This window comes from Ruditapes philippinarum, unplaced genomic scaffold (genome assembly GCF_026571515.1).
Source record: "Ruditapes philippinarum isolate M1 unplaced genomic scaffold, ASM2657151v2 ctg561_1_1_1_1, whole genome shotgun sequence".
NCBI classification, from domain to species: Eukaryota; Metazoa; Mollusca; class Bivalvia; order Venerida; family Veneridae; genus Ruditapes; species Ruditapes philippinarum.
This window is the reverse complement of record NW_026863904.1, coordinates 134,441-156,556: the sequence shown is the minus strand read 5'-3', so window position 1 is coordinate 156,556 and position 22,116 is coordinate 134,441. Positions and strand designations below refer to the sequence as shown.

General features: G+C 31.4%; 1 protein-coding gene across 3 annotated transcripts in view; it reads right to left on the bottom strand.

Moving 5' to 3' along the window:
• LOC132723765 (neuronal acetylcholine receptor subunit alpha-10-like) overlaps positions 1–15,557 on the bottom strand; it is a 68,051-nt gene extending 52,494 nt beyond the window's left edge. For all 3 annotated transcript variants that reach the window (XM_060708542.1, XM_060708543.1, XM_060708541.1), the window contains exons 1-2: positions 15,425–15,557; positions 14,532–14,834 (exon numbers count right to left, since the gene is read on the bottom strand). In XM_060708542.1, the coding sequence (XP_060564525.1) occupies positions 14,532–14,598 (67 nt within the window). In that variant the 5' untranslated portion in view covers positions 14,599–14,834; positions 15,425–15,557. The remainder of the gene's footprint in view (positions 1–14,531; positions 14,835–15,424) is intronic.
• Between the last annotated feature and the right edge of the window lie 6,559 nt (positions 15,558–22,116).

Below are 22,116 nucleotides of genomic sequence, written 5' to 3'. Positions count from 1 at the left end.
TATGTTATGTTCGGGTTTGTGAGAGACAGACAGCAGAGTTGGCGCGCACCCGCGTGCTTTTTAACTTCATCATATGATAACAAATCAGAATGTGACTTATTTTGGTTTCTTCCCGGGCAAAAGAAAGAAATAAAATAAGCACTACAATACTTCTTCTGTCTATAAATAGAATATGTCAACGTATCAGTCATAGGTCTTCTCAGTTTAACCATGTTCTTAAACATTTATAAATTTTGTTTTTATTACATTTGGGCTATTCTGTTGAGTAAATTATATAAAAAATACATTTTTATTTAGTTTATCTAGCTTTTTGTATTTGCGTTTTCATTTCCAAGGTCACATAATTGACTTGTGTCAACAGACATTAAACTCGTATATTATTTCAACTGTTTACATATTCTGCTTCTGTTCCATCATCAAATTCAACATTTATTTCAGTACATAGATTCCGTTTACTACAATACCAAATGTTATGTGTACAGAAAAACAAGAACAGTCAACAATAGAGCAGCAGGTGAAAAGATTTTATACATCAATATTATTTGAATAAACCCACACTAGCAATATATTTCAACTCTAAATATAAATATTTCCTATTAAAAATTAGTACCACTTCTTGCAAAGTTTGGACACTTCATTCTGAAGACAGTATACTTTAATAAAGTACCTCCAATTTGAAGAGTATTTAAATATGAAATTGCAGCAGTGGAGCGGGCCGTTTTGGGTTTTAACCCATGTACGGTCAACTGTTTTCCTATTTCATTTCTCTTTAAACTTTATTTATGTAACAAAAATGTAATTAAAATTCATAATCATGATAGGTATTAATAAGCTCAATAATGCTAAATTTGGTAAGTATGTAAAGTCTTGTAAAATCGAACAAGACGGTACTTTATATTTGATATTAAATCAACCAATATACGTTTGGGAAACTTCGGACAAACCCTTAACTTAGTAGATTGAAACGATGTTTTGAATTTAGCACACTAAACAAGAGTTTAAAACTGGTGTGGGTTTTGGTAAAATTTTATACAGGTTTCAAACATTATGAGTATAAACTACCTTATTCATACCAATGTTTATTGGTTGTAAAGCATTTAAGATAATATATTTTTTCTAAAAATACAATAATGACATATGTAGAATATAATGGTTGCCGCAAAATTGGTAAAAACTACATAAAAAGTTTCTTAAATCGCTGCATGAATTAAACCTTAAATATGCGCCAAGAAACCTACAAATCTCGGAAAAATAATTCAAAATGTCTGTTTACAGATGTTTAATTTGCACTTGCTGTTTGTTTTCTGAAATATGGAACGTTTAAGAGACAAACTGGTACGAATATAATAAATTGTCGACAGAAATGGGTTCTTTTGAATAATTTACATATTCATAATGCTTTCATTGCGGTATCGCATAAGACATTAGTAACGTCAGATGTATGTTGTATTGTCAGCCGATATGTCTGTTCTGTTTTAAAACTATATCACAATATAAGTTTATATTTAAAGTATTTAACAACTATAAATGTATTTATTGCTGAGCAGAAACTGATGTAATGTTGGTACCTACAAAAATATTTTAATAGATATAAAAATATATAAAGGATTAGTAATCCCTATAAAATAAAGTCTATAAATATTTTACGTAGCTAAAAATGTTATTGTTCATATTAATGATCGATAACGATTTAATGAGCTTTAAAAATAGCTTGTTTTTCACTTAAAATCCAATTTCGGTATTTATAATTCCATTCTGGGAAAAGGAATTCGTGAAACCTACCGGAAGTTGATATTGACTCGGAGTCTTTTTCTATTTTTTCTTTACTTTATGGATAAAATGCGGAGAAAGTTAATTATTTTGACTGGAATGTATCAAAATTATGTACTATATGTTTGAATCAGTCGAAATTGTACGTATCTTTGATTAATTCATCAAACGATCATGAACGCGGTAAGAGTTTAATTTCGGGAAAATGTAAGTTCGCGAAACTTTGCATTTTGATTAAAGGTAATTGGCAAGAGGAGCCGAATGTCAATTTGAATGGGTGAAACGAGAAAAACTGATTCCCGAAAAATCTGTTGACAATCAGTACTTCTGTAATCTGAAAGCGTTCTTAACCCCGACAACCGCCCATCCACAAACCCACCCACCCACACACACACACACACAAATACGCAATATGTTACAATCCAGTTTTGCAAGCAGTTGAAGTAAAGTTGAAGTACAGTTGCAGCATTCAAGTGTTACTTACACATTCATTTTCATAAAACTTTTGGAAATAAGTAGGCGTTGTTATGAGTAAGATACATCATATAAACTAAAATATCTATAAACTCCCTTTTCCAAACATGTTTTCACAAAGAACATCTACAAACACTCCTTCTGATTTCAATTCTTTAAAGGTCAAGTGTGCTGCACTTTATTCCGAGGTTCTCACCCAAATTGGCTGATAGCAGACGATATTGACAAATCATCATGAATAAGTGAATGCACTTTCTATTTGCTGACGTGTGAAAATGCATTAGTGAGAAGAGTCAACCTTTAGATTTACGTACCATTATTTTCGCTCAAATGGCTGTTCATGCTATATCATATGCTTGAGATAATTTATAGAGCACTTCACTGTATTCAATATCATGCACATCAAAACATTTTACACCTTCAGAATAATTTTGATTGATATGTTAGATATTTCTCGCTTATTTTAGATGCATCAATTGTCTCGCACCCGTTACAATCTATCAAATGGACTGAATGATACTATACAACAAATACAAAAAATAAATTTAAAGGTGAAATACCCTGTTTCCAATATTCTAAATGGATACTCTATTGTATTGATTTTGCTAAATGATAAAATATGTATCTTCGAATAACAAATGTAATGTAAACATTTGCAATTTGTACCAGACACTCCAGGAAAAATTAGAATTCAATTGCCAATGTTGCGTCAAAAGACAATACAACAAATGATTGCCGTGATTTTTTTTTACCAAATTTATTTATCATTTTATGTGTTAATCATTTTAAGCAAAGCTAGATTCAATACAAAACATTTCAAGATATTATACTTAACTGCACTTATAAAATAAATTTATTGTTATATGATATATGCAATCAAATGCCATCAGACCTGCACAAATTGTCGATAGATATTATTTTATGAAAATATGCATACATATGCAAAAATACAAGGAGTGTATGAACTAAACGCTTTAATGCTTCATACTTTATAACAATTAGAAAAAAAGGATTTTCATTTTTTTATATCAGAGTGCAAAGGATACATTCCTTGCTATCTTTAGAAGATTAAGACTTAGAAACTGAAATTGTTTTACGACTGAGCTTAAAATTTAAACAGCTTCTTACATAAGAGAATCGTTCCACTTAATCCTCTTTCTACAAGTATTTCTGATGTCTAAATTCCCAAGAATGTAGTCATACAGATTAACTAGACCTTTGCAAGAATGACATGCTAATACAACGAACTAAACTAAAGAAAAAAAAACAATAGCAAAAGCTGCAATTTGTCCTACAAACTTTATCCGGTGTCATTTAGCACATTTGTAGAATGTCAGCATAATGACAAGGTGGATATTGTATGAGACAGTGTGGTAATTCAGATTATAAGATAGCGAATGGTGTCAGTTCTATACCTGACAATCACGTCCATATAAGTATCGCAAATTTTCCTTTCTCGTTCACTGCTAATCATATAAAAGTCAATTACGACGAAATGTAAGATTGCCCGGCTACTTGAGTATCATTGAATGTCGTAGTCGCTTATTTCGCTAAAACTTTAATGTTTCTCAACAGCTCGTTCTTATTCAATTATTTGGATTTCGGAATGCAATTATTCACACTAATTTTTGCCTCTCTTCGAAGCGTGGACAGTAATTTTCTGTAATGAAATCGGCGTTACATTTCATTACGACGAAATGATGTGATTTTGGAAGGTTATTTGGCTGATAAAAGTTCCATTTACATATTTGAACAGAAGATAATGTAAAAATGCCGTAGTAGATATCAACTGAGGAATAATAAACATAATAAGTTTGAAAGAAATATGCGCATCGGTAACATTAGGGTGAAATTAGTTGTTCCCGTTTAGATTGTAGTCGTATAAAACGCGTTTATTTTCACCATTGTTAAATCTACTGAATGTGTAATTTTATGATCACGAGATTTGAAGGAATCACTTCTAGAAAGTATGAAAACACACCAACAGCGAGCATTTACTTAATATTCATTTTGTTTACATAAAACATAAATTCATTTTTTATTCAAGATCATAATAGAAATAATGAATGCATAGCTCTAATTGTCTAAATAATCTATAAACATTTCAAACAATCACAGTAAGTCTTATAAAATTAAACTCAAAACTTTAACACAATAAATGTACCTCTAAACATATTTCACTGCTGGTATTAGTACGTTGAGCCATGAATTCACTCATGTACCACTAACTTTCATGAAAGTGTTGATGCATAACACGATACAATATATTCCATAAATTTCGCACAACCTAAATAATGTGTCACAGGATGTGAAAAATTGTGCAGCATGACCGGGATTAAAACCCGGCTCTACCGACTGAGCTATCCGGCCGCTTACACGTCTTCCCACCTAAAAAGTGAACAGTTCTAAATCGTGACATACTCCCTCGCTAAAATGAAATTCGTGCTCGCATCATTCAGGGTTACAGAGCAATGTTAATTAAACTCTAGCTATATACAGTGACGACCCCACGTTGAGCGCCAAATGTCACAGGGTGAGAATAATATGCATCTTGACCGAAACTCGAACCAACAGAGCTTACACATCTCCCCCTCCCCTCAAAAAGAAAAAAAGAAAGATAAATAGTTTTAAACCTTGACAAACTGCAACATTTGCAAAAATTGTTGACACTTTTATTTGTAAAAACTTGTATAAATGTAATGTTATTTAAGAAATAGTACACATCATTGAGGGTCTCTTAAAAGTAAAAGGACCAACATAGCAGCCAACAAACATTCGCATTTGGATTTTCTATCCGGGACTAACTGGAAGATTTAAAGTGCTTTGTTTTATTTAAGAAAGAGGACACACGACTAGGACCATATAATTATAATAACCAGTCAGTCAGTCCGCAAACATTACTTTCAATATTTGGGACTGACTAGGAGGTCACTATAATGCTATAAGGTCCGAAGTACTTTGTGGTATTTCTTCTATCATATCACACTGTAATAGAACCTAATAGTATGAGTTGAGTAAGGAAGAAAATCATTATTTTTAAATGATAATTTTAAGTAAAATGTACTGAAAACTGCTGGCGATCAACTTGTATTGGTGATTTTTAATATATTCCTCGCGGTTATACGCTACTAAATTTTAGGGGTTTGACAAAAAAGACAATAGTGCCCGCTTAGGTGGTCCAAATGCATTTAGCCATCGTGAATACTACTATATCATTAAGAGGCCAGCTGACACTTATATATACAAAAGGAACACATTTATGTAAGTATAATATCATTTTTGACGAACAATTATAAATTTAATCTGGATAATTGTTTCACAGATTAAACAAAGTACATCTTTTTTGGCTGTCAAAATAAGTTGCTGACTTATTTTCCGAATTTTAATTCAAAGTGCAATGATATATATTAAGGAATAGTATCCACTCTGGCAACCATTTTACTGCATGTTGGACTGAATATTATATTATTTTAAAGCCCACTTACTCATAAGTCAAGAAGGAATTCGAATACATTAATGTAAGCTATAATGTTGTAAATTAGCCGTCTGTTCCGATCAGATATATAATGCAAATCTCTAGATTTATTCTTGGACACATTTATCACGTCTAGAAATACAATGACTTTATTTCAGAAGTAGTTCACAGCACTGGGGGCCTCACAGCGTTTAAGTGACCGTTCAGTCACCCCTCAAACATTTAATGGACCGAAGCCGAAGTGCTCCATGCTATTTTCTTATATTATACCGCAATTTGCTAGAAAATAATAGTATAGTTGGGATCCTATTGTTTTAATTTCTTGTGAAAATAACATAAAAAATATTGGCAGTCAGCTTATAATACGCGTGTTTTTGTAAAACATCCCTATAGATTTTAGCGGTCAGGCTAAAACATAATAGTGGCCGCTCAGGCGGTCACAAACCGCTGACGTCACCGTGAATATTATTAGTTATAAAGATCGTTGACAGGTTATATGGCCCTATATAAACGGCTGTTTGTAAATATAACCCGAGCCGCAAGGCGAGGGTTATATTGCAAACAGCCGTTTATATACGGCCATATATCCTGTCAACAATCTTTATTACGAATTTATAATACAGCACGCATCATTTTTTAGAGAAAAAAGTAAGATTTCTTAATGAATCGACAGAAGCCGTGTATATAAACTATATAAACGTCACGATTATCCAATGAAAAGCGACGTTACAAACGTGCAGTATTATAAAATTCTATTTAAAGTCCCGCTGACGCTTAAAATATGAAATAATCATATCAGTCTCATACGAGTTGAAACAATTTTTTAACTTGGCGTGTCATCATTCTGTTTTTTAAAAAAAGATTATTGTTTGTACATCATTTCTTTTGATATAAAAAAAGATTGTATCATAGATTGGGGACCTTTCTGTTGAAACTGTGTCAAAGTTGAATCGTATACATATACACACATAGTGCGTTAACTGGAGTCGAACTCCAGAGCATTCCCATTGATTGGCTCATTTTCTTCTGGGGTTTACTTATTGTGACAGCAAAGAAAGGGAAAGCGATAGAAATCGTTCAATGGTTCCTTTTTTCTGGGGTTTCATATTGTGACAACAGGGCACGTTTTTATGTTTGACTATGATACAAAAGAGAAAGAACATCAAAACACTCGGCAATCTGATCAATACTCGGGGGCTACGCCCCCTCGTACAAATCAGATAGCCTCGTGTTTCGATGCTCTTACTATTACTAATTATTGTTATTGTTTAAGAAAAAACTGATTCCGTAAACTTAAGAGATTCTAGAGTGTTTTAACAAAACTATCCACTCTTGTAAAAACAAATAAGTGAACAAAGATCTAAAACAAACATTCATTAATTGTTGCCTAAAATTCATCATTCGGCGCTAGAAATAATTTCCTGATACTTATGACATTCTTATACGAGTGTAATATTTTTTGTGGGCATACATAAACAAACAAAAAAAAACATGTTTTAATTCATGATTAAGAAGGCTAGACTGTTCCTTTGCCTACACAGTTCGACAAAGATAGAGTAAGAGAAAAATTGGCAAACAAATTATTGCTCTAGATCTTTCTTATATGGTACACAAATCTTTTACAAATATTTACAGTCCCTTCAAGACAATTTTTTTGAAGGAGTTCCTTTAATTCCAACAAGATATTTTAATCATCTTTGCGCCCATGTTTAATAGGCACTTATAACAATAAAAAACGGACAAAACATAGTTTTTATCTGGGTAAAACGAGATGTGATAATATTTACAGTTGTCTACAAACGTTAAAATTGCTTTGAAATTGTTTTAAACAAATAAGAAGAACCCTTTTACCTTTCTGTTTGATATTTCAAATAATAGTTACCAATATTGACCCAGTAAGACAGTATAATTCTATCTCTTTACATGTGAATGAAAATCCTTAAATAAAATTGTTCTTTAATCAAGCCTACTTATCTTTTTCAATAGATCTATCGACATTAAAGACAAATTAAATGCGTATCATGAGATACAATCAATTCGTAATGAGTTCCATAAATATTTGGAGTATTCAAAGGTCAAATAAACTACTATCCTGCGAATAGAGAATCGACTTTCTCCCTGGTACAGTTAATCAAATCAGTTGTCCAAACAAGGCAATGATTCAATCTTCACTACTAGTATAGTCACACCATGCGGTAGTCGAACCTTTAATTGATCAAATATCACCTTTAAACAACGCTATAAGAGGCATACGAGTGTAAATAAACGCATTTTCTCTTATGTTTAAGCTATAAAAGTCCTGCAAAAGTCAAATAAGTTAAAGAAGGTTGTTTTTTAAAAGTAATAAAGATACAAAATGTGATTTGAACCTAATGGTATAAATGTCCATATCTTAATTATGTAATGCTGAAATAGCTTAATAAAATGCAAATCTATGAGGAAGGGCGAGAGGGGTGGGGTGGATAACAGCCATTTGTGTGGTAATTGCATATGCCATGCATACCTACATGTATTTATTGCGGGTGGGTGTGATAGCCATATGCAACTTGTAGGATATGTTAAACTAGGATATGTATAAATACAATATGTATTAAAGTGTTTAATGTGTCTGCTTCTCAACCAAGGGATCATGTGTTCAAACCAAAATCGGGTCACGAATATATTTCTTCACATGGCACCAGTACTGGTTGGTTCCAGGAAGCGAACACGAAAGTGATTAATATAAGTTGCAACAGCTTAAATACATATGTTTAAACCAATATATACTTGTAGGTTAAAGAGAATCAAATTGTACGTGACAGATATGATGGTGGTGGATAATACATGTGATACATGTAATAGTATTTATAACTATAAATGCCTGCAAAACATTTTATAACTAAGGGGTTGTGTTTTATTTCATAGTTATTAATAGGCTATACAAATGTATGGGGAGAAGTAAACATTTTGGTATATGACAGGTATTTCTAGCTATGAGAACAAGGAACAAAGAGATGTTGTTATAGAGGTATTTATCTCTGAAAGAAGGGAGAATAATGCTATATGTGATTGTCATTTATATCAATGAGCTAACAGAGAATAATGTCATAGGCAACATATGCTTTTCATATAAATGAGCCGCGTCATGACAAAACCAACATAATGGGTTTGCGACCAGCATGGATCCAGACCAGCCTGCGCATCCGCGCAGTCTGATCAGGATCCACGCTGTTCGCTATCAGTTTCATTACTTGTTATAGGGTTTGTAAGCGGATGCGAAGGCTGGTCTGGATCCATGCTGGTCGCAAACACATTACGTTGGTATTGTCATGATGCGGCTCAAATAGGGATTGATGATACTGGTATGACGAATATTGGCAAAATATGATGGTAAGTAAAAACTAAGTGACGGCAACAATGATGTTAGTTGATTAACTAGGCAACAACAAGTTTCGTTGGGAATGAAATGTGAATTAATAAATGCTTTTTAGCGGTAATATAGTTAGTTGAGAATTAAAATATTCCACACAGTCCTATTACATATAATATTTGTTACAATGAGGCATTAATTGTCAAAACTTCACAAAGTGTATCAATGTATGGAAGTAATTTATAAGTTTCAGAATAATTTATTTATTTTAATATCTAACAAAAATATAGATCAAATGTTTATCCTATCCAGGACAGAATAAAGTATTTCATATTTAACATTCGGTGCATGTTAAAAAAAGAGGTGACATTAAGCCAAAATGTTACGTTATGCTAAGTGTACCAGGTCTCTGTTTTGAGATGTTTGCACGATTTGGTAACTCAGTTCACAATGCACATAGGAAAAGTAATCAAATCTTATTTAATATTTATTTCTGGACCATATCTGGAAATTTCCTATCTCCTCCAAGTATTTGTTTACAGGGGAAAGTAAGTTGGCGACAGAACGTAGAAGAAATATGTTACAGAGATCCGTAATGACACCCTAGTGTAGTATTGCTAGTGGCAACATAAAACACTTATGCATCACAACTATATCAATGACATTATTCATTCCTGTAATATGTTGTTGTTTGAATCTTATTGTTTAATACAAACGATTCTGACATTTGACTTTTCGTTTTTCTTGGAAACTACTTGATCTAAAATAAGGCAAGGTCGTGTTTTTTTCTATAAACGAAACAAAGAATCGATTTCAGTTGTCTACTTTTTTGCTATGCAGGATCACTAATTAGTTAATTAGATAAAGGGGGAAAATAATATCAGGTTTGGGAATATAGTTTTCTTCATATAGTCTTCTTTTATACATTCTTTGTAAAATTCTTTCTTGTGTACTTGTAGTTACAAGTATTTCATTTTTCTAGAGGAATTTTCACTTTGTTTATGTAAGAAGCAGGTCCAATGTGTGTTATTTTTAATACTTCCACACATATTATAGCTAACGTATATGAGTACATTATCGACACTGCATAAGGTAAATTTACGTTAAATTATGGTATGTCAACGGTCCATAAAGAACGCAAATTATGTTTGTATAAAAAGCTTTACTTTCGTACACTTAATAAAAAGACAATCATTCAAAACTGCATTTTTATTATTTGCGCACAACTTTAAAACTATTAATATAAACTAAGTACTGAGTATGTCTGTTCATACACGTTGTCGCATTACCATGTTTTTTTTCAACTTTTTACATATATCGTATTACTTTACCAATTATAATTTATAATTGATTTTAAGGTGTTTATATAACGGACATTCAAATATCGTTGTATTTGTCATATAATCCTCGTATATTGTTAACATTATAAACATTTTATGTTAATAAAATACCTTTAGGAAATCGAGGCGAAATATATTCAAACACTTTCATTGTACTTTATTTCAATAAAGTGGTATGTCTAACAATTATGATTTTTTTTCCTTTTTCTATTTATATATATATTTTTTTTTTGTGAAATATTTTCTTTTTCATTTATTTTATATAGGCACAGTAAACCTTTGAAATGATTGTTTTCCACTCTATAGAAAGGGCAATCATGTGTTTTATATTTAATTTATAATGCTGTAACAATGTGTTCAGAACATGCTTATGCTTATAATCTGAAGAAAATAACGCTGAATGTGAAATAATTTTGTGGCTGGGGTAGCAAAATGTAAACAAAGTTGTATATCAAATTTCATACATATTATATTATAAATATACTTATTGCCAAAATGCAAATGATATAAAAGATGGCTCAGCTGTATGAATAAGGTGAAACATTTTGGGAACTTTGTGAACTAATAGTAATCCAAATTTAAAAAGGGCTTTGGATATTAAAGAAATTAGCTTTTTTTCATAATGTGCCTTTTAGTTATTTTGCTCTCAATTTTTTCTTTTTGTAATTGTTGTATTTTTTTATGTTTTGATGTTGTTTTTTTCATTTTATAAAGTTTTGATTTAAAATAATTTGTATATTTTAGATGATACTGAAAAGTTCCAAATTAACCTAAAAGATATCTAAATACATAGGCAAGTATCTTTCTGTGAACAGTCATTATATCGGATATCAAAATAGATATTTATATTTATATTATATATCTCAGAATACATCACAAAACTGATGGAGCACAGTAAAGAAACAAATAAGACTAAGTTCTATCCAATATAAACTATGGCTTCCATGCAATTAATGGCACTGAATTTTCCCCACTTTTGATATGACCGTGTTTGAAGAATCAAGCTTTTCAAGCCTTTGAAATGAAAAGAAATGATTCGTCTAGCACTTTATAAGCCTTCCTCGCTAGAATTTTATCTTAGACTATCTATCCATTTAAATATGAGCCGCGTCACGACAAAACCAACATTGTGCGTTTGCGACCAGCATGGATCCAGACCAGCCTGCGCATCCGCGCAGTCTGATCAGGATCCATGCTGTTCGATATCATATTCTCTACTTGTAAAAGGGTTGGTAAGCGAACAGCATGGATTCTGATCAGACTGCGCGGATGCGCAGGCTGGTCTGGATCCATGCTGGTTGCAAACGCACTATGTTGGTTTTGTCGTGACGCGGGTCATATAGTGTATATATCAAAGCAAGCATTTTAGGGAGTCATCAAGAAAGAATAAGTCAATCTAAGTTGTGTACCCATAACAACTATGATTTATTTATTTATGTATATTTGATTAATTCTAAAAGTCAGTGGGTCGCAATAAATGCTGTATTGACATATAAAATATTATTATTTATTTTGATAAACATGTTATTAAAACTAGTAAAATGAAGTTTTATTAAAGTTGAGATTAAAGTTCCTTTTAAAGTACAGTTAAATATTTAAGGTACATAATGTACATAGTAATTTCCTGCTATTTATTTAAAAAAGAATGCCATCAAACAACATAAAATATTAAGTTCCGGTGTTAAAAATTCTCACTTTAAATTAAATTTACTTAATAAACTATATAAAATGAATCCATCAAATTTCAGTGACACTATTTAACAACAATATATTAAATAAATACTAGGAAAAATAAGCATTTAGATAAACATCTTTAGTAATTAAGTATTTATAACAATGTCTCATAGTTTGCATGAATTTATTTTTTCTATCAGACGATGCCAAATGTAAATTTTCTAATGTTTTCCTGACTATAAAATAACTCTCGTGATTAATGTAAATTAATCATTTGTTACGTGATATTTTCACAGTACAAGATTCCCGAAGGTCTGGACAGAATTTACTGGGTGTTATTCAGTCGAGTTATTCTTTCTATACTTTCTTATTACTTTATTCTATCTTGGTTGATTTTCCATTTTTTAATGCTTTCTTTTTCAAATACGGTAGATTTTCATTTCAAAGAAAGTCAGCATGTGGCTGTTGTTTACCTGTTTTACGTGAATACGTTATGGTAAACACGTCTATATGCGATGAAAAAATCTTATGATTAAATATTGTTTCGTAAATTCATTTTTCACATTGACCGGCCATTGAAAATGATCTTTATCGGGGCATTATTAGAACTGCTTCGAAATGAATGTTTGATTTTAAAAGTGCCAAATTATTGTTATTATTGTTGTTCTTTTCTTTTTACAGATGTAGTACTAAATAAGTAATTGCCGGATGTATTATAATACTTCTTTGATTTAAACAATATTTATTTTCCAAATAGATTTACACACATGTTATACAATTACAGTATACACAAACAGAACTATAATAAAAACAATCATTGTGTAAGTATAGCATACATAATAGAGGATAAAGCTTTGTAGGTTATACTAAGCCTCGCTTCTGTCTGTCATAAGAATCTGCACTGACGATGTAACTTCATTTGAAACATTTATGAATATTACTTCTTTATTCTCGTAATATCTATATTATTTGATATATAACCTCAATAGTAACAATGGTTCAATTAGCATTGATTGTATATTTGTAGAGATCAAATATGCGTGTAAAAGGCCAATTAGTTTATAAGGTGAAATGTGAATAATTCATGCATTCTTATATCACTAAATTAACTGATTAATTCTTGAGTCATTGTTCTACAGTAGATAATGTTGACAGATATGATATTATACATGTATATAATATACATTATTCTAGTCCAAGAATGTTTATAGTATTTAGTTGGGTATTTTTTATGCATGTATATTTTACTGTTTAAGGATAACCATGCTTGTCTGTAACCCACCCAACTCTGTGTGCACTTATTTTCGTAATATTTTCTTTGTTTCAATTTGAGTTTGATAATAATTATACAAATCATATACAGCCAGTATAAATGTATAATCAAAGAACAAGGGAACCTTCTTTAAAATGTAATTATTTTTAAAAAAATATCTACAATCAAAATAGATGTGTTTCGTGTTTTTCATCCAAAGTTGAATCCAAATTATTTGACAATCATAAATCATCTTAATTTAGATAGTTTACAAGACTCTTCAAGTTAAAAAATCCTCAGAGATTTTTATAAATCAAAATTTGAATACGAAAACATGTTTAAGTCATTTCATACAGTCGATGCTTTTTGAGAAATAAACGGGTTTTCTGTTGATTTCTGTTAATCTCACGAGAGATTTAGAGGAGCAAACCTATTACAAAGACGATAGAATACTATAAATTTCTCGGAATAATTTAAGAATAACGAATATCATCTGCAAGCGCATGCCTCATTCATCTCATGGAGAATTAATTGAAACAAAGTGTTTCCTATTTTGGAAAGATACTGTTTGTAAATTCATGATTCTGTTATACACGTTTGCCTTTACGGCCAAGATAATAAAGATAGAATTGTATGTATAACTATTCAGTTACAAATATTTGATTAATTGAAAGCTTTTTTATTCAGTACAAAATAACCAAGAATATAGGTGAATTCTACATACTACATTACGGTTACATAACTTGAAGATATTTGTTCTCATTTCTGATTTCTCTACCATATTTTTGGTAATTGACATTCTGTAAATAAGAACTTTGCTCCTTCACTAGGGAATAATCGGCTATATCTATTTATTATTCGGATTAGAAAATCATTATTATATATCTAAAACGTAAAGATGTACTATACTGTAGGTCATAATCTTCGGAAATATTTTAATAAAATACAATCTTTTTAAATTTCACCAACATTTTCATTTGAAACATTCAGATAAGAATGACCGTTATCTATGAAATATACAAATAAAATCATTATTCAATTTCAGCACATTTTTGGAAGTTTTTCACTGATTTGTTATCGAAATGATTTATTACATACAGTTCCCTGTTGTTCTTTTTTTCCTAACGGAAACAATTGCTGTCAAATATCCCAGTCAAGACATTTAAAGTCATCAAAATTAGCAAATTGGCTACTTACCATGAATGAGTTCAAATATTCCCATAAACAGTAGGTAGCACAGATCGATCCATCTCAGTAAGCGCATTTTGCAATGATTATAGCTATGTACAAGCGGAGAAAATTAATCCTTGTCTAGTTAATTTGACAAGTTAAATACTTTATGTCGGTGGTCCCCTATCGATTCTTATTGAGTGCTCTGTTCCAAAACAGAAGTGTAGCTCGTGCATCTCTATCTTTACCCATACTTGGTCGCGCGCACTATGAGCGATGTTACCGACTGTGCGAAACTTTCAATGGTGTCTACAGAGTCACGTGATTGTACTGAAATACAGAGTGGAGGAGTTACAATATTGGTTTGTGGTTTTAAAACAATAGATAATTGTGCGCACAGCTATTGGCAAGTTAGATGAGTTACTTGTTGAAACTAAGCGCGATTCAAGTGAATTTGTGCTGAAAATTTACGGTGACAAGTTTAAACGAAAAAGAAAATATTTCAATAGTATTTAGTTTATCGGTATGTAAAACCCCATATGTTATACAAACAGATTTCTGGTGCTATTTAAATATCTCGTATTTAAGTAGCAATATCATTTATGGACATCTGTGACAGAAAGAAATTAGAAATCTATTTTTACTTTATCAAACATATTTGGTACCAATAAATTCCAGAACATCATAACATTGAACGGTAGGTTAGAAGAGAAGAAAAATACACCAGAGATCAATATATAGGTACGGTTTATTCTAAACACTTCAAAAAAAAAAACAATTCAAACAAATTGAGAATAGAATTAAATATTGTTAAATGGAAACAATAAGATTGATCAAAGTCTATATGTTTAGTTATCGCCAAATTATATGCAATAGAAATAATGAAGTGTATACATGGATCGTAAAAATAAAACCAATACCATTCCATATGGGTTTAAATGTTTTATTCCTGTTTTAGTGTCTTCTTTCCATTAAACAATAAAAATGTATCCTTCCGGTTTCACGACAAGTACTTTTAATATTAATTCTATATTTGACAACGCGTGTTCTCCGTGTAAAATCAATCAATTCTCTCGTTCTATTATGATATTAATAAAACAGAAACCGTGAATGGTTTATTGCGACATATCAATATATTGAATATAATTTATTTAAATAAAAAACTAATGCATATACAAGTATCAAACGATTTCCCGTGTTCGGCTCTTAAGTTAATATTTGGTGAGTAAGTTCTCTAATTAATAATTTATAAAAGAAACAAGAAAGTTCCCTATGTATCACCACCATAATTTACCTATCAGTAATAGTCAAATTATCATAGTCATTAACTTTCAGTGTTAAAATGATAAAAAATGGAAGAAAGAACTTAAAAAACTATATAAGTTATTTAGGTAAAACTTCTATTTTTCATAAGACCATTCTGTCTCAAAATTGAGATTGAAAACTGGACTTAATCATGATATATTTCATTATTTCTGATAAATGTCAGTAAGAAACTGTTCTATATTCAGATTATACAATACTTGTAAAATAAATTGCTTTAATTCAATTAAAAATACTTTTTTCGATCATAGTTGTTTTGTAATGTACATATTTTGTAATAAGCAGACACGTTTGCTGACAGGAATTCATTGCATATTCATGTACACTACAAATTCTAGGAAATCGATATGAATTTCGGTCCATTAATCAGCATCTGTCTAATTACTGATTGTTTTATGATATAATTTCTTTTGTTTATATGTAACATAATCTTTGAAATGTATCTTGAATGTAGTAATGACGTTAAGATGTGTCTGCCAGCACTACAAACATGGTAATAAAGTCATTATACATCACAGAACACGAAATGAGTAGTTCGACATTAGCATTCCAATACCTGTTTTATTTGAGCAATAACCAATATCAGAAACGTGAAACATGTTACATTGTATGACGTCGGGTTAAATAATTTAACAATAATGAAATTTACAAGGATAAGTACGATTATCAAAGTCCAAAGATTGACAGATTGGTTTACGTAATAGAAAGAGCATCGTTGATACAAATTTATTTTGTTGTGTGGAACATACATTCTGTATGGTATTACTCTCCGTGCATTATCATTGACACAGGCTTGATAAAACTTAGAATTTATACGTGTTAAATCTTACTAAAACTATTCGCCAAACCGCTTGGTATCGACTGCATATAAGAAGAAATCCGGAAAAAATCCGTGACCTTAACAGCAAACACATATGGACTGGATAAAATAATTAGAGTAGAAACTAATTTTAAAGTGACATTATGCACATCAAAGGGTATATAATTCACTTTCCATAAACAATAAATAATGTACAGATCCAAATAAAATTTCTGTATATCTATTAGAATTTACCTATATAACGCTCAGTTAATAAAAAGAGTTGGGCAGTCTTTTTATATTTTAGGCAGATTTAGGAAATAGATATCAATTATGAGTGCATTGTTGTAGAATAATGCACGGTTTGAGTTCAAATAAAAATACTAATAATAAATCCGAGTAGAGTTTGAGATATTTCACACACTGAACAAATAAATTATTATTTGAAAGCAAATTATAGTAAAAATGTCAGCAACAAAAGGGATGAAAGGATTTAGATTCGGTATAATATAACAAATAAAACATGGCCTTTCGGGCAAAATGCAAGTTTACGGACTGGTTGGTCAGACCTCGGAAGGTATATGTCCCTCAGCTGCGCTTCGGGCCATATACCTTCCTCAGTCTGACCAATCAGTCCGTAAACTTGCATATTGCCCTCAAGGCCATGTATTATTTGTTAAATAATGCACGAAGAAATAATATCTATTTCCATTCTAACACGTCAAGAAAAAATAAAGTTATCATTATAAAGTTCGACTTTATGTTTGGTGGTTAAATTTGTTTTCGCCAGAAACGTTCTTTAAAGGCTGTTCCAGTGGGTTGAAAAAATTGTCGTTAAATAGAAACATTTTGAGAATAACGAATTTTGAAAACGTTGATAAAACTTTGTTTGTTTATTTTATTTCACTTTATAATTTTTCGAGCGAAAAACAAATTATTAAAAGTGAAATAAATGTAAAACTTAACTCGTTTGCGACATTAAAATAGCCTACTTGATTCGATTGTTTGCGACATTAAAATAGCCTACTTGATTTGATTGTTTTGCACGTGCTGTTTGGCGCTGCATTGTGACGTCACGTAAACAACACTTTAAACGTCTGTACAGCGTTAACGACTGAATTAATATTGGTGTTCGGATTCATTTTCTTAGTTAGACCATTTTCTTTCATTCTAGATAGTTTTCACAACAAAATTCGACAAAAAATTGTTTTTTTATCAGATTTTTCAAACAAAATGGCGCCTTCAATGTGATAATACACAGGGAGATAATAAGAACGGCGAGTGCATTGTTGTAGAATAATGCACGCTTCGGACCTTCTTTGTTTTTCTTGCATGTCAGACAGGATTATCTACCGTTTACACTCACACACTAAAGAAAAATAATGCAACCATGCGAGAAGCATACATGCAACACCAATCTAACTCAATGGAAAGTCCCCACCCCAGCGAAATAGACAAAGGACACACGCACCAAACTAACATGTCTCAAGAAAATACACTGAATGGTTCTTCAGACGAAGAGGTATATATCGACCGGACTGCTGGCCGTAAGCACACGAATCGTGAACGCAGCCCGAAACGATCACCACGTAGTAACTATCGCCCACCACGTATAAACAATGGAACACCAGTTACTCGTGCAAATGCATCAAGTGGTAAAACTTCGGCAATACGTGGGAAGGGTCCATTACTAGACAAACATCGTAACACCCAGGTCGTTAGTCCAAAACCGCAACAGGCAGATGATGGCATAGAGGATATCCCCTTGGTCGCGAACTCGACGCATGACTCTGATTCGGATGGATAGCATGTGACGGGGACAGTGCTCAGATCTGATTTGTTTTCCGGAACTAGAACGGACATAAACATGAATACTTCTCAAACAAACGATGACTATACATATATCAGGGACGTCTTTTTATGTGATTTGTGTTTAAATAAGCCATGTTCTTCTAAAACAATAATATGTGGTCATTATATTCAACAACAAGGTAACGAAACTATTACTAGTTGCGATACAAGTACTACAAAAATTTCCAATAAGTTAGACAAAAATTGTGCATGTATTGAAAACCTTAAAAAAACCAGAATTTTTCCTTTGGCGTTTCGTCAGATAAAACAAATTTAAAGATCGGAAGTCTTAACGTCTGTGGACTTAAAAGTAAATGTAATTACCCCGATTTCATAGAATTGGTACATAATTATGATATATTTTGTATTTGTGAGACTAAAGTTGACTTTTATGATGTTATTCAAATACCTGGATACACATTTTATTCTAAGCCACGGAATGAGGTATATATTCGAAAATCGGGAGGTATTGGTTTCTTAGTTAAAAACTCAGTTACTGACTATATCGAAATTAAGAAGTCTGAATGCGAATATATTTTTTGGCTTAAAATTTATAAATCTCTGTTTACTGATGTAGACGAAGATTTGTTTATCGGTGCTATATATATCCCTCCCCAACAGTCGCGTTTTTACAATGATGACGAATTTTTCAAATTCGAAAACGAGGTTTCTACTACATGTAGTAACAACAAATATTGTATTATCCTGGGCGATGCAAACGCACACACTGCCGATTTACCTGATTACGTGATTTTTGATGAATTTCTTCAAAAACATTTTGATTTTAGTGAGGACTTTTTAGGCGAATTTAGCTCTACAGAGATTCTAACCAATAATGATATCCCATTGAATAGGACATCTAAAGATAAAAAAACAAATGCTTTAGGGTTTAAATTCTTAGAGTTATGCAAATGCAGTAACATTTTTATTTTAAATGGGCGTATAGGCAATGATTATAGAGTTGGTGAATTTACTTTTAGAGATACTTCTACCATAGACTACGTAGTGTCAACAATTAACTGTTTTAAATTTTTTGCAAATTTTGAAATAATAAACACTGATCCCCTGTTTTCTGACGGCCATTCCCTCCTTTCAGTTATTGTCAATTGTTCTTTTAATTTTCCCCAACCGAATGGCGACATCGAAACCACCAAAATGGCAAAATAAGTTAACAAATGAATTCGTAGAAAACTTACGTGACGAAAAAATCAACGATGTTAAAAATATGGTTAAAAATATATCACCTAATGCCTCTAAACACGAAATAAATTTGGTCTCGGAGCATATTGCGGAACTTTTTCATGATTCGGCGACATCGACATTTCCTAACAATGACACATCTTTTTCAATAAATAAAAATAATTCTAAACCGTGGTTCGGGCCTCTCTGCGCTAAATATAGGCGGCGATACCACGCGGCGAGAAAGAGATATAATTTGCATAAGTCTGACCTATATAGGCGCGAACTAAATAGGGCGAGTAAAGTTTATAAACAAACGATGAATACATTTATACAAAAACACAGATCGAAAAACGAACGAAAACTCCGTCATATGCATTCAAACCGGCCTAAGGATTTCTGGAAAATTTTGAATAGTTTTAATACTGAATCTAAACAAAATAAAATGCCAGACATCCAGAATTTCTACGAATATTATAAAAATACTAATGTCGATACGGAATATGATGACAACTTTAATTTTGACTTTGACATAAATTCACAAGAAAACAATGATATCCTTAATGGTAAAATCTCTTGTGCAGAAATAAGTAAAGCGATTCGGAAATGTAATAACTCAAAAGCTGCATCACCACAAGACTATATATATAACGAATATTTAAAGAGTACTGAACATATAATGACACCAATTTACTGCGACTATTTTAACAAAATACTTGATTCCGGTATTCTACCTGACAGCTGGTTAATAGGAAATATAACCCCAATTTTTAAAAAGAAAGGGTCCCCACTCGCAGTGGAAAATTATAGACCAATAACAATATTAAGCTGTTTGGAAAATTGTTTACTGCAATTTTAAATGAAACAATAAATAAGTTCCTTTTAATCAATAACGCATTGAACGAAAATCAAGCAGGTTTTAGATCTAACTATTCAACGTCAGACCACGTTTTTACGTTAAAATTTCTTATAGATAAGTTAAGAGCCAAAAAGAAAAAACTTTTTTGTTCGTTCATTGATTTTTCTGCAGCTTTCGACAAAATTTGGAGGGTGGGTTTATGGAGTAAGTTGTTACAAACCGGTATCAATGGGAAACTCTTCCAGGTCATTTTTAACATGTATGCAGATATTAAGTCATGTGTCACATTAAATAATAATATTTCTCCGTTTTTTAAAAGCCAGTGTGGCGTCAGGCAAGGTGAAAATATGTCCCCGATCCTGTTTTCTATCTATCTTAACGATCTAGAATCAAATCTTGCTATAAACAACAACGGAATTTTAATTGAACGTCCAAATACTGATATTGACCTATATTTAAAATTGTTTATCCTGCTCTATGCAGACGACACTGTTATCATCAGCGAAAATGCAGATACATTTCAAAAATTTATTAAACGATTTTCATAAATATTGTCAAACTTGGAAATTAACTATAAACATGAGTAAAACAAAAATAATCGTATTTGGAACTAACAAACCGGAAAGATTTAACTTTTTTTTTAATGGAGAACAAATTGAAATCGTTAAAGAATATAAATACCTAGGAGTTTTATTTTCATCTTCAGGAAGCTTCCTTAGTGCTAGAAATTTAATTTCCAGTCAAGCAAACAAAGCAATGCATGTATTATATACAAAAAATATTTAACCTTGATCTTCCTATAGATATTCAACTTAAATTATTCGATCAGACTATACTACCAGTACTCACGTATAATTGCGAGGTCTGGGGTTTTGAGAATATTGACATTATTGAAAAAGTACATAACGACTTCCTCAAAAAAATTACGAAAAGTAAGAAAAGTACGCCCCTCTATATGCTTTACGGAGAACTAGGCAGATATCCTCTAGAAATTATAATTAAATCAAAAATAATTAAATTCTGGGGCAAATTAGTCTCCGGAAATCAAAATAAAATATCTAAAATATGTTACGATAATATGTTAAACTCTAATATTAATAACAAATGGTTGAATTTTGTCAAAGATATTCTTAACTCCACGGGGAACACCTTTTTTTGGATACACCAAAATACCTATAACCTTAAAAATGTTGATAAATTATTAAACGTACTCTTATTGATAAGTTTTTACAAAAATGGGATAACCAGCTGACCAATTCGTCAAAAGGCACCAACTATAGAATTTATAAAACTGACGTAAAACTTGAACCATATCTAAAAATCTTACCAAGCCATTTGAGACTGACTTTATTTCATTTTAGAACTGGTAATCATAAACTACCGGTTGAAACGGGGCGATGGTACAACTCCCACTTCCAATATGAAAATAGAAAATGCGTTTTGTGCCCTCTTAACGAAATCGGTGATGAATTCCACTATTTATTTAAATGTCCCTTTTTTTAGACAAGCGAGAATAAAATTTATCCCGAAAACTTACTATAATAGACCGAACGTCCCGAAGTTCGCGGAACTGTTTTCCTCCGATTCACCAAACCTATTAT